Source organism: Dictyostelium discoideum (assembly GCF_000004695.1).
Source record: "Dictyostelium discoideum AX4 chromosome 4 chromosome, whole genome shotgun sequence".
Classification (NCBI taxonomy): Eukaryota; Evosea; class Eumycetozoa; order Dictyosteliales; family Dictyosteliaceae; genus Dictyostelium; species Dictyostelium discoideum.
The window spans coordinates 4,436,936-4,450,949 of record NC_007090.3 but is presented as its reverse complement, the minus strand read 5'-3'; the positions used below and the strand labels follow the sequence as shown (position 1 = coordinate 4,450,949).

General features: G+C 18.9%; 4 protein-coding genes and 1 non-coding gene across 5 annotated transcripts in view; 1 reads left to right on the top strand and 4 right to left on the bottom strand.

Annotated features, from left to right (window-relative positions):
- Positions 1 to 1,601: 1,601 nt before the first annotated feature.
- Positions 1,602 to 3,359, bottom strand: DDB_G0286455 (hypothetical protein; the record flags this gene model as incomplete). Its single annotated transcript, XM_632647.1, has 6 exons — positions 1,602 to 1,640; positions 1,714 to 2,070; positions 2,188 to 2,312; positions 2,491 to 2,807; positions 2,928 to 3,136; positions 3,255 to 3,359. 6 exons carry the CDS (start codon positions 3,357 to 3,359, stop codon positions 1,602 to 1,604), a joined length of 1,152 nt encoding a protein of 383 aa, XP_637739.1.
- Positions 3,360 to 3,667: 308 nt separating this feature from the next.
- DDB_G0286415 (hypothetical protein) lies at positions 3,668 to 4,768 on the bottom strand (the record flags this gene model as incomplete). The annotated part of the gene is made up of 4 exons (XM_632646.1): positions 3,668 to 3,794; positions 3,977 to 4,278; positions 4,353 to 4,451; positions 4,529 to 4,768. 4 exons carry the CDS (start codon positions 4,766 to 4,768, stop codon positions 3,668 to 3,670), a joined length of 768 nt encoding a protein of 255 aa, XP_637738.1.
- Positions 4,769 to 6,013: 1,245 nt separating this feature from the next.
- On the top strand, positions 6,014 to 6,101 carry sno8. The gene has a single exon. It is a non-coding gene; the product is annotated as a C/D box snoRNA (small nucleolar RNA).
- A 382-nt stretch (positions 6,102 to 6,483) lies between these two features.
- On the bottom strand, positions 6,484 to 7,550 carry DDB_G0286413 (hypothetical protein; the record flags this gene model as incomplete). The annotated part of the gene is made up of 3 exons (XM_632645.1): positions 6,484 to 6,946; positions 7,015 to 7,277; positions 7,368 to 7,550. The coding sequence occupies 3 exons, from the start codon at positions 7,548 to 7,550 to the stop codon at positions 6,484 to 6,486; spliced, it is 909 nt and encodes a 302-aa protein (XP_637737.1).
- Positions 7,551 to 12,237: 4,687 nt separating this feature from the next.
- DDB_G0286467 (hypothetical protein) overlaps positions 12,238 to 14,014 on the bottom strand; it is a gene marked incomplete at both ends in the record, with an annotated part of 4,234 nt that continues 2,457 nt past the window's right edge. The window contains 4 exons of the mRNA XM_632644.1: positions 12,238 to 12,609; positions 12,733 to 12,909; positions 12,991 to 13,551; positions 13,672 to 14,014. The exon at positions 13,672 to 14,014 is cut by the window's right edge and continues 2,092 nt beyond it. Of these exons, the coding sequence (XP_637736.1) occupies positions 12,238 to 12,609; positions 12,733 to 12,909; positions 12,991 to 13,551; positions 13,672 to 14,014 (1,453 nt within the window). The remainder of the gene's footprint in view (positions 12,610 to 12,732; positions 12,910 to 12,990; positions 13,552 to 13,671) is intronic.

The following is a 14,014-nucleotide window of genomic DNA, read 5'->3' as shown; positions in this document are numbered from 1 at the left end:
TATTTTTTTTTTACTTACACAAAGTATAAATACAACAAGGTAATTTTAATAAAGGGTGGTATATATAAATAAATAAATAAATATAGAAAAAAATAACAAATAATAAGATTTTATATTTAAAAATAAAAATCTAATTTATTGTATATTATAAACAAAAACTTATTTTGAAAAAAAAAAATGAATTGTTTTTTTTTTTTTTATTTAAGTAAGAAACCAAAAAAAAAAAAAAAAAAAATTAAAAATAAAAAAAAAAAAATAAAATTTTTTTTTTAAAATAAAAAATAAAAAAAATTATTTGAAAAATTGGGTATCCAACTGATTTTCCATATTTTTTTGTTTTTTTTCTTTTCTTTTTTTTTTTTTTTTTTTTTTTTTATTTTTTTTATTTTTTTTATTTTTATTTTTATTTTTTTTATTTATTTTTTTTGATTTGAAACCGCTCAAGTTATTTATTTATTTTTTTTTTTCTTTTTTTTTTTTTTTTTTTTTTTTGGGTTTTGGGGGTGTGGTTTTTTTTTTGGTGTTTTTGTATTTTAAAATATCACGATTACTATTCCCTATTTATCTTTCCAAACAAATTATATGTAGATATATATAACTTGTATTTGTATTGATTATATAAATAGATATTGCCATTTTACCACGATAACTTTCAAAATAATTTGTCACAACGGTATATTTTTAATTTTTTTTCATATGCTGCAAATATTTTGATTTTTTTTGATTTTTTTTTTTTCAAATTTTTGATTTTTTTAAAACATTTTTTTTTTTTTTTTTTTTTTTTTTAATTAAATTTTGAGAAGTAAAAAAAAAAAAAAAAAGGAAAAAAAAAAAAAACAACCGCAAATGAGTGGTAGCAAATTCTGTAATCTCACCAAATCTTTTTTATCTTCTTTTTTTTTTTTTTTTTTTTTTTTTTTTACTTATAAAACAAAACACATAATCTTTTTATCTCTCATTAATAAATTAACCTTGTCTTTTATTATTTGAATCATTATTTTTACATCTTTGTGTTCTATTTTTTTTTTTTTATTAACTTTTTTTTTTTTTTTTTTTGATATTATAATTAAAAGAGTAGAATTTTTTTTTCCCATCCAATTATTTATGAACTCCACTAATAATAATTAAAAGTACTTGAGATTCCAAGGGTTATTATTTTGGATATTTTTAAATTTTTTAAAAAAAAATAAGTAAAATTTTTTTTTTTTTTTTTTTTTTTTTTTTGGTAAATTCAACTAAAAACAAATCATTTAAGTAATAAAGATCATAATAAATAAACAAATCCATATTAATATATTAACTGATTTTTAATTAAAAATCTTAATATGTATTTTATTTACAAACTTAAAAAGGTTTGAATGAAAGTTTAGTTTTAGATTATCTTTTGATATTAAAAAAAAATAAAAAATAAAAAATAAAAAATAAAAAATAAAAAAAAATGTATATACAAATTAAAAATTATTTTTATTTTTTGATTATTATTATTATTATTTTTGAATAAATATTATGTAAAAGGCCTTTCTTTAATTGAAATAGAAACTATTTTTAATTTTTAATTTTTTTTTTTTTATTTATTTTGTTTTATTTTATTTTCTTTCCACTTAAGCAACGAAATAATCTGCTGGGATTTGGTTGTTTGCCTATAAATTTATTAATTATGAAAATGTTAATACAAAGTTTGATATTTTTTTTTTTTTTTTTTTTAAAACTTACTTTAAGATTTTGGAAAGTTTCCAATGCTTTTGATTTATCCCAACCAGAGAGTGATAAACATTCTTTTGCAAATTCTGGTTTTAATTTTGTATAAACTGCGAAATCATTGATTAAAGTTTCCATTTCAGCACCAATGGGTATTGTTATATTTGCGATTGGTTGGGTAACTGGCTCCAATCTTGGTAATCTAACATAAGGTCTTACATGAAGTTGTTCATTCAATATAATTGCTTCCCATCCACCTTTTGCGGCTTCAGATCCAGGTTGTGATGGGGCCAAGATAAATGTTCTATCATATGATCTTTTAGAATTAAATGCAGTTTCAAGGTAATGGCCATGAATAACAACATTTAATAACTTTTTTTTTTTTTTTGTTTTTATTTTATTTTTTTTTTAAAAAGAAAAACCATATTAATATATTATTTAAATAAGGAAAAACAACAAGTTATTTAATTTTAAAATATAAAAACTTACTGGTGAACCAGGAGCCAAAAATGTATCAATAACAGAAGAAGCTAAATAATGTGATGTAACTGGATAAAGTTTGAAAAAGTTATAAATATTATCATATCCTGAATATAAAAGTTGAGTTTTCTTAACTATAAATAATTTTTTTTTAAAAAAAAAAGTAGTAAATTATTAGTAAATATTATTATTATTATTATTATTATTATTATTATTATTATTATTATTATTATTATTATTATTATTATTATTATTATTATTATTATTATTATTATTATTATATTATTATTATTATTTTATATTTTAACATACTATCATCAGATGGCTTCTTTAAATTTCTATTATTTCTTTGATAAGCTTTAGTAGAACCACGCATTGGTAAGGTACTGCTATCAGCCATAAAGGTCATAGAGAATTTTGAGTCTTCAGTGTATGCCTTGATGATCTCTTCTCTAGACTTATCAAAAGTTGTGAAATATTTTTCTAAAAATCTAAAAGCAAATTGTTGTCTCTCTTGACTATCACAATAATTTGGTCTTAATGGTGGGATTGGACTTGGTGGAAAATCTTCTGGTCCAATTGGTACACCATCAAGAATTAATAAATCTGGAAATTTTCTTGCAACTTCCCTAAAAAAAAAAAAGTAAAATAAAATAATAATAATAATAATAATTTAAATGAATTTATTAGTAAATTTATCTTAAATATGTTGCTTTGTTTTTTTTTTTTTTTCACTAAAAACTACCTACATTCTATAATTTGGAAGTTGAGCAATTGGATTATTTGTAAAAACTAATTCTCTTAAAGATAAATCAGTAAGACTATCCAATTCATTTACATCAGAGATTTTATTTGAATCAAAATTAAAATTTATAACATGATCCAATGAAAACCTAATCATCAATTTGAATGATGATAATGAATTAATATTATTATGTGAAAATGACACTGTGATCGCCTATAATTAAAAATATATATAGAGAAAGAAAAAAATAAAAAAAAAAAAAATAATGATAGAGAAAGGAGTAAATAGTAATAATTATAAAGAAATGGGATTAGTAATATCAAAAACAAACCAACAAATACAAACAATAAGCAAGCAAACAAATAAATAATATTGAAATCATATAAATTTGAATATGATTAGTTGATTTAAATGAATGATTGATTATTGTTGTCATTGTTATAAATAATTATTATTGTTTGAAAATATATGAGAAAATTTGATAATTTTTTTTTTTTTTTTTTTTTTTTTTTTTTTTTTTTTTTATAGAAATGTTAGTTTTATATTATGATGGTTGTTATTAATTATTTTAAGATTCTATCTTATCTGTTACTATATTTGAAGGTAAAAAAAAAAAAAATGGTATTTTGATTGAAAAGTAGTGTGTTGGAAAATCACTAAACCCAAGATTGTAGTGTCGTTTGTTAAACAATGTAAAACACAAAGTAAAACTAGTAAAAACGGAACATATTGATGTTTGTAATTTTATGTTTTTATGTGTGAAAAACATAAACTAACCACCCTCTTGGGTTTGCAAAATGATTGATTGGCACTCATCCATTCATCTACCAAACATTCATCATCATCATCATCATCACCACCACCACCAATACTATGTCAAAAAATAAACATATGTGATATTGACCACCTCTGCCCCCCTCTTAATTGTGATTATGTGATTGTGATTGATTTGGTTGATTGATTGATTTGAATAACTAGATCAATTGAAGAGTTTTTTTAAAAAAAAAAAAAAAAAACAAATGCATGGATAACAAATGGTGAGAATATAAATACTAGATTTGATAGATGATGTATACCTTTTCACATTTTTCAGAGATTAAACGAAATACTTGTCTTAATGTTTTGCTATCGTTAAAGTCCAATTCTTTGGTTGAATGTAAATATGAAAAATCTATAACTTCTTTATTTGGGCTATTTGTGTACGTGTTGGTGATGTGTTCTTCTATATGTTTTAATTGTCTGGATGCTGAAAGTTTGTTTTGACTATCTTTAAATTGTTTTTGAGAATTTCCTTTATTACCATTAAAAACAACTCTAGTATTAACTGAATTTGAATCTTCTTGTGAAACTAAGAGCTATAATATAAATAGTTTAGTTAATAAAAATGTTTAAAGAGTGAAAAAAAAAAAACAAATAACTATTAACTTACTTTTACACCTCCATATCTTATACCTGTTAATGCTACTAATGCTGGTATATTATCTGAACCTTCAACACCTAAAAAAAGTTTGGTATTTTTAAACTCATACTATAACAATAATAAAAATAATAATAAAATTAGTATCTGAATATTATTTTTTTTTTTTTTTTTTTCTCTCCACATACACCTCTAAAATTTAAATTTGGTTGATATGATTTTGATTTTAAAAATTCCATTAAATCTGATCTATCTACTGTTCTTGGTAAATTACTTATACATATTCTTGGGTAATTACCATCATCACCCATAGCATCACCACCTCCACTTCTTATATTAACATGTCTTCTAGTGGTTTCCCTACCACCTCCTCTACCTCTTCCACCTCTACCTCTTGAAACTACTCTATTTCCTCTTTTTGATGACATTTTTATATTTATTTATATATATTTGTTTATTTATTTATTTTTTTTTTTATTTATTTATTTATTTATTTTTTTTTTTTTTTTTTTTTTTATTATATTTTTATTTTTATTTTTATTTTATTTTATTTTTTATTTATCTATTATACTATGAAGTAAGATTATTTATGTGAATGAATTTATAGGTGCGTATTAAAAACAAATCAATAATTAAAAAAAGGTTGTAATATAAAAATAAAATAAAAAAAACGATGTACTGACGAAAAGTGAAAAATGAAAAAAAAAAAAAAATAATAAAAAAATAAAAAAAAAATTAAAAATAAAAAACAAAAAAAAAAAAAAAAAAATAAAAAAATTTAATTAAGGAAAATAATTCATGAATAAAAGAATAATTGGTTTATCCCAAAATAAATAAGAAAAAAAAAATAAAATAAATAAAAAAAATAAATAAATAAAATAAATAATAAAAAAAAAAAAAAAAAATTTTAAAAAGAGTAGAAAAGAAATAAAAAAAAAAAAGGGAAAATAAATCAAAGAAAAAAAAAAATAAAAATTATTAATAAGAGATTTAAAAATTATAGAGAAAAGAAAAAAGAAAAAAAAAAAAAAAAAAAAAAAAAATTTATTATATCAACTTTTTTTATTTAAATCGATAATATATCTTAAAATAAATAATTTATAAATAATAAATGTAAACTCCCATTAATTTTTTTGAAAAGTATAGAACAAGTCACGTGACTCGATAAAACCGAATCAAAAAAAAAAAAAAGTAATTTTTTTTTTTTTTAAATTTTTTTTTTTTTTTTTTTTTTTAAAGTATAAAAACATGATTTTTTTTTTTATTCTATTTTTTTTTTTCATCAACTTTATAATTTTGAGAGTAAGTGTAAAAAAAAAAAAACGAAAAAAAAATAAAAAAAAAAAATTTGACCAAAGTGTTGTTGTGATGAAAAAAATGGCATTTGTTAGAACGTTGACCTGTTGAAAAACCCAAGCTACCTAAACTAACATCTGAAGCAACATTGATAAATCAATTAAAAAAAATAATAATAAAAATAATAATTTTTTATAAAAAAAAGTTCAATTATTAATTTAACATTCTTTTTATTTTTATTATTTTTCTTTCTCCAGTTTATTATTGTCCTTTCGTCTAGCTAGCTTTCCATTTCTGCTCTTGTTTAAATAATTATTTGAGGTATGTAAAAAAAATATTTACTTTCAAGAGACAGTGTCGACATGTTGTTTTCAGTTCCAGTGATGAACGTAATTTGCGTATGAACTAGCAGACATCATTTGTGTTCTCGTCTCTAGCTTTGATCGATCATTTATTGTCTCTGAGTTACTTTAAACAACATTATTGTCCAAATATTTTTCAAAAAAAAAAAAAAAAAAGATATTCAAAAAAAAAAAATCATTAATACTAATTTAATTCATTTTTTTCTTTTCTTAAACAAAACAGATTTTTATTTTTCTTTTTATTAAAATTAATGAATAAAGTTGACACATTTAAATTTCTTTTTAAAAAAAAAAAAACAAAAGTTACATTTAAATTTTATTATTATTTGTGTTTTAATTTTTTTTTTTTTTGTGAAAAAAAAGTAATGCGTGCGTATTTTGAGGGGTTTTTTTTAGTGTATTAGTGTTATATTATCATCATTATGTTTTTTTTTTTTGGTGTTTGTTTTTTGTTTTTTTTTATAAATTTTTTTTTTTTTTGTGATTTACTTTTTAGAAGCACTAACAGTAAAAATATTCATAGTGAAAACAAAACTACCTTCTTCGTCCATTCTTTCCAAGGTTTCTCTCCAGAAATTAAATTCATCTTCGGTGATTAATTTTTGAGCACATGCCATTTTACCTCTTTCACCTAACCAAACGAATTCATCGGCCATTGCTAAACTATCGGTATATAAACATTGTGCGAATATTTCCAAATTTTCCAATTGTGGATTCTTTGCCATTCTTCCTCTAAGATGTAAGCCAATAGTTGGATGAGCATTAAATACAACATCGTTTAATATCTTTTTATTAATCTCTTCAATATTCTTTGGAATTGATACAGATGTTGATGACCAGTCTGCATCGGTTATAACGATTCTACCACCACTTTTTATTACTCTTGTCATTTCACTAATTACTAAATCTGGATTAATTACATGTTGTAATAATCTTTCACATCTAATTCTAAATTTTAAAATAAATAAATTAATAAAAAAATAATTTTTTTTTTTTTTAAAAAAAAAAAAATAAACACATACGCATCGAAATAATTATCATCTATTGGAATACGAGAAGCATCACCAATAAAGATTTTAACATTTGGTAAATGTGACATTCTACTTTTAGCACATTCAACCATTTCTCTCGAAATATCCATACCAACAACGATACCATTACCTTCGACCATTGATTCTAATCTTCCTAAATCTTTTCCAGCTCCACAACCGCAATCCATTACTTTTTGACCTGGTTGTAAATATAATTGTCTAGTTGAATATCTTGTATGAGCTATAATCTATTTAAAAAAAAAAAAAATAATCAAAAAAAAAAATATTAGATTAAAGTGTTTTGGAAAAAAAAAAAAAAAATTAAAAGATTTACATACTTGATCCTGTTTAGATGCTTCATCAACATATTGAATAAATTTATTTGGTGCTTCAGATTGATCAATTTTCACCCAATTTTCATCTTTATTTTTATTATTATTATCATTATCATTATTTATTAAATTTGGGTTGATAATATTATTGTTATTATTATTATACAAAATTTCTGTTGATACTTCCATTAATGATACTATATATTATTAAATTATATATATTTTAATTTATATATATAATTACAATTATTTTTATTATTATTGTTTTAAATAAATATTGGTTTTTTTTATTTTTTAATTTTTAATCAATAAATAACTATTATTGCTTTATTTATGGAATTTAATTTTTTTGAGATTATATTTAATTTTATTTTATTATTTTATTATTTTATTTTAAAGTTTTTACTTGTTATTGTTTTTTAATTATAATTTACTAAAATAATTTTAAAAAAAAATAGAAAATTAAAAATATAATTAGTATTAGTAAAAAGGCATATTTACTAAAAAAAAAAAAAAAAAAAAAATCAAAAAAAGAAAAAAAAAATCGTATATATTTAAAAAATGTTTTATTAAAATTTGTTTATTTTAATTACCAAAAAAAAAAAAAAAAAAAAAAAAAAAAAAAAAAAAGTTTTTAATGCAATTTATATTTATTGGGGTAGTTTTTTTAATAAAAGAAATTTATTCGTATACGCGAGTGAAATAAAATGGTTTGTGGGTAGTGGGGGGGAGTATTTGTAAAAAATGGTGATAGTTTTTTAGTATTTTTGTTTTTAAAAAAAAAAATCGAAAATTGAAATAAAATTATTATTTACAAATAATTTTTGTGAATCTTGATTTAATGAGAAAAAAAAAAAAAAAAAAAAAAAAAAAAAAAAAAAAAAAAAAAAAAAAAAAATCCCTGGATTGGGGATTTTTGATTTCTGATTTTAAAAAAAAAATTTGATTAACCAAAAAATAAAAAAGGGAACCAGGGAAAATCCTTTTTATTTTTTAATTTAAAATAATCCCCTTTTTTTTTTTTTTTTTTTTTTTTTTTTTTAATCTTTTTTTTTTTTTTTTTTTTATTATTACAAGATAAATAAAATAAAAAAAAAAAAAAGCTTTTAAAAATAATTTTTTGATTGATATAAAAAAAAAAGATAATGGTTTCCAATTTTGGAATAATTATTTAACTTTGGAAAAAACAAACAAAAATAAAAATTAAAATAAATAAATAAATTTAGGAAAATAAAAAAAAAAAAAAAAAAAAAAAAAAAAATAATAATAATAAAAATAATTATAAAAAATATAGTATTTTTGATTTTATTTTTTAAAGATTATCAATAAAATATTAAAAATCACAACCTCCAATCTTTTAATTATTTTTTTAATTGTGATTTAGTAATATATTTTTGGAAAAGATAATTTAAAATAAAATTAAAAATAATAAAATAAATCCATAGATATTGTGGTGACACTAAATATTTTAAAATTTTTTTTTAAAAAATAAAATAAAAACAAAACAAAACAAAAACAAAACAAAAACTATTACTAACTTTGTGTTTAATACTAATGATTTAAACGAAATAAAAAAATTTAATAAATTTAATTAACAATTTTAATACATTATAAATATTTACTATTGCAGGTTTAGTTGGGAATCTAGTTGTTTTTGTGTGAGTGTGTGTGTGTGTATGATAATTAAATTTGTTGAAGTAATTTTACTAGGGGGGGAATGATATAAATAAATGGATTGAATATAGTTTTTTTTTTTTTTTTTTTTAATTTTAATTTTAATTTTTTTTTTATTATTACAATTATTTGTTTTAATTATTATTATTATTATTATTTTTTTTTTAATTTTTTTTTTGTTTTTATTATATTGTTTATATATATATATATATTTAAAAATGAGAGGTTTGATTGCAAAGGAGTATTTGTGGTTTGTGTGGGGTTGATTCTTGTGGTTAGATTAATTATTTTTTGATATATTAATACAATTTTTTATAAATTTTAATACAATTAGTTGTTTTTTTTTTTTTTATGGTACAAAATGAAATTAAAAAAAAAAAAAAAAAAAAAAAAGAAAATGAATAAAGTATCAAAGTTATTTATGTCGTTTGTTTAAATTCATATTTTAATTTTTTTAATTTTTTATTTTTTATTATTTTTTTTTTTATTATTTTTTATTTTTTATTAATAATTATTTTTCATTTTTTAATTTATTATTTATTTTAATTTATTATTATTTTATTGTTATTAATTTATGTTTTAAATTAACAAACTTATTAACATTTGTGGTTCTATAACACATGAAAAAGTATGGTGTTTAATTTTGGAAATGAAAATCCAGGGTTGGGGGTAAAAAAAAATAATAATTATTTTTCCATGAATTTGGGATGGTATTTATTGAGTGTGAGGGTGGGTTATTTATTAATATAATTTTTACAAATATTTAAAAAATATTTTTTTATAAGATTATATGAAAAAGAATTTTAAAAATAATGTGGAATAATGATGAAATCATATCTGTCTACAAAAAAAGATGATGAATTATTTTATTTTTAATTTAATAATTCTATTTTTTTTTATTTTTTTTATTTTTAAAAATGAAAAAAACCATAATGGGAATATAGGGGTTTGATTTTTTTGTTTGTTTTGTTTGGGTTATATAAAAAAAAAAAAAAATAAAAAAAAATTAAACATGTTGGGGTAGTGTGGGTTTGTTCGTTTGAAAGGGTGAATGAATTTAGAAACAACAGTAACAAAAACAACAAAAAAAACAAAAAAAAAATATATTGAATATAATAATTAAAAAATTGAAAAGCAATTTTATTTATTTGTACAAATAATTGATAGATATATTATTTAGTGGGAGTTTTGTGTTAAAAAAAAAAATTAAAAGAAAAAAGTGAAATGGTAAAATTTAACTATTATTATGAACAATTATGTCGTAAGACTGCGTCATATTTTTTTCAATATAATTAAGACTAATCAAAAAAAAAAAAAAAAAAACAAAAATAATGGAATTAAAAAAAAAAAAAAAAAAAAAAAAAAAAAAAAAAAGAAAACCATTTTTTAATTCCATTTTTGTTAATTGTGGGAAAAAAAAAATAAACCACTAGCATATTTTTCAATTTCTACTTACAATTATTAACCAATAAAAAAAAAAAAATTAATTTGTTATATTATATTTTACAAAAAAAGAAAAAAAAAAAAAAAAAAGAAGAAAATAAAAAAAAAAAAAAAAAAAGATTTTTTTTATCGTTTTTTAATTATTTTAATTTTATTATTTTTTTAATATTTTATATTATTTTTTTTTTAATAATTAAAAATCAATCAATTTGAATGAGTGTTGTGATTTTAAAAATATTTTGTAAAAAATATAAAAATAAAAAAAAAAAATAAAAAAAAAAAAATAAAAATAAAAATAAAAATAAAAATAAAAATAGAAATAAAAATAAAAATAGAAATAAAAATAAAAATAAAATAAAAACAATAAAAAAAAAAAAGATAAAAATTGACCCTTGTAAATATTATAGAAAAAGTGTATTTGGTTTATCAATTGAATGATAACACACACCTGTTTATATCTAATTCATCTATTAATTTTTGTGCAAGATAAAGAAGAAAAAAAAAAAAAAATAAAATTAAATTAAAAAAAAAAAAAAAAAAAAAGATGGAGAGTTATATATTATGTCCCATTTTGGGTTAAAAAAGTCACTGGCAATTTTTTAAAAGAATAATCATAATTTAATGGGTATATTTTTTTTTTTTTTTTTTTTTTTTTTTTTTTTTTTTTTTTTTTTCAAACTGTTGGTTTCTGATTGTTAAGTTTGAGTGGGAATTTTATATGTAAAAAATTTTTGTGTTAATTTTCAAATTATTGAACATGGGAAGGTCAAAAAAATTAAGTTATCAAACTTACCTAAGAATTTGAAATTTATCCCACCAATATTGTGTTTATACGTCTTTTTTTTATTATTATAATTCAAAGTTTTATTATTTTTATTATTGTTATTTTTATTATATATATACATTTTATATTTATTATAAATTCCTTTATTTTAATACTTTTGAAATAAATTTTATTTTGGTAATAAAATTGCTTTACTTGAATGAACAATTGCTCATTTCTATTTATTATTTATTTTATTTTTTTTATTTCATGTCTTTACAAATTTTATAGGGAAATTTTTCCCCTCCGGGGGGAAAATCCTCCCTAAAACCCCCTTTTTTTATTGTTTTTAGAATAAAAAAACCCTAGGGGGATTGAATATCTTTTTTTAATTTTTTTTAATTTTTTAAGTTTTTTTTTAAAAAATTAAAATTTGGATTTTTTTAATTTTGGGGAAAATTAATTTTTTTAAAAGGAAAGATTAATTGTTTTTTTTTTCAAATAAAACTTAAATTTGGTATTTCAATCCCCTAAAGGTGATTAACCAAATTTTTTTTTTTTTTTTTTTTTTTTTTTTTTTTTTTTTTTTTTTTTTTTTTTATTCTTGAAATTCTTGAAATTCTTTTTTTATTAATAGATATAAATTTTAAAAAATATAATATTATAATCAAATTTTATGATGATAATCTTTTTTATATAGATTAAATAATAATTTTTAAATAGGTTAAAAAAAATTTAAAAAATGTTTATAAAATTATTTTTTATTTTTTTAAATTTGTTTTTTTTTTTTTTTTTTTTAAAAAATAAAAAATAAAAAAAATGATCGTTCTTTATTTATCAAATGTTTAAATCATTTTTAACTGTTATATTATTTTAAAGTGTAAAATTTACCTTTATTCCCAAAAAAAAAAAAAAAAAAAACAATTTTAAAAAAAAAAAAATGGATAAAAGTATTAAAAAGAATTTCTTTTTTCATTTATTTCATTTATTACAAAATCAAGGTATTGGTAACGATGCACTTGAAGAACATGATGGTTGAATAGGGAATAATAATGTGGATTGCGTACTTTGTATATTATTATTTATATTTTTTGTGTTATTTGTATTGTTATTGTTATTGTTATTGTTATTATTATTGTTATTGTTATTGATATTGTTATTATTATTACTTGGAATTGGTGGTGGAATTGGTGGTGGAAGGGTTGAGGAAATAATTGGAGATTTTATTGACAATTGACCATTTGAAAAAAAATGTTCACTTTTTGAGACATTTGTATTTGTTGGTAAATTAGCTTCAATATCAAATGATCCATATTTTCTCTTTCCAGTTGTTGTTAATATTTTTTTAGATTCTTCAATTTTTTCACCCTATTTAAATTTAAATATATATGAATTAATTATTATTATTATTTATTTATTTTTTTTTTTCAAAAAATTATGTTTAAAGATATTTAGTTTTTTTAAAAAAAAAGTTTTAAAAATTTTACTTACACTAACTAAAATTTTACAAGTTGCTTCATCTGTTTTAATTGAGATGTTAGTTGGTTCAATACCAGGTAAATCTAATCTAACCCAATAAAAGTCATTGCATTGATCAATTTCTCCATTAATCCAATCACAGTTTGATGTAAATGATGCATTAATTTCATTTAATTTGTTTTTATTTTTCTATTGTCAATTTTAAAATAAATAAATCAGTTTTAATATTAATATCAATAGTAATAAATAAATATATAAAAAAATACATACCTTGTGGTGTTTTTTAGAAGGATTAGTTTTAAATGATGATGTTAAAGAGTGTTTTAAAACTGGTGAATCACCACCACCATAAACTGTGTTACTAGTACTGCTACTACTACCACCACTGTTATTATTATTGTTATTATTATTATTACTATTACTGTTACTATTACTATTACTATTACTGTTATTGCTAATATTGCTAATATTGCTATTACTAATATTATTATTTGTGTTGTTGTTGTTGTTGGTAGTAGAATTATTATTATTATTATTGTTGAGACCACTTCCAATATTACTTGGACTACTTATATTTCCTGAATTAATTCCAATTATTGAGTTGGCAGGTATTGGTGATGATATTAAAGAAGGAGTTGTGTTTGGACTTGCTAGATTGTTGGTTGAATTTGATTTCTTTTTAGTTTGAGATATAATATTATCCATTATTTTAACTCTATTATCTTTAAAAATTGTAATTAAATTTTCCAATTCTGGTTCTGTCCAAAAAATTGATTTATTAACACAATATTCAGCAAGATTTTTAATATTTTCTTTATCAGTGCTGGGGTCCTTGATTTTTTTTTTTTTAAAAAAAAAAATTAAAAAATTAAAAAAAATAATTATGTTAATATATTAACATTATTATTTTTTTTTTTATATAAAATTGTGTTGAAATATAAAAACACTTACAGGATTTACTAATTGGACATTTATATAAGCAGGTTGTGTTCCTTCTTTGGTTGAATTTGGTTTTCTTTTTTTTGAATCTGGAGTTGTTACAGATGATTCCTCGGTTTCAGTAATTGGTGTTCCACCTTGTTTCTTTTCTAAATCTTTCATATCCTCTTCAATCCATTGATTAATTTTACGACCTAAATGATTATCTCTTAAATGAAATTTTGGAAGAATTTTAGTATAATATAAAGACCACCATTTATCCTTTACTTCTTTATTTCCAGGTTTAATAATAAACCATGTTTTGTAGGCTATTCTTGCAACTTCTTCTTTTTCTTTTAATCCAATTGAACTATTC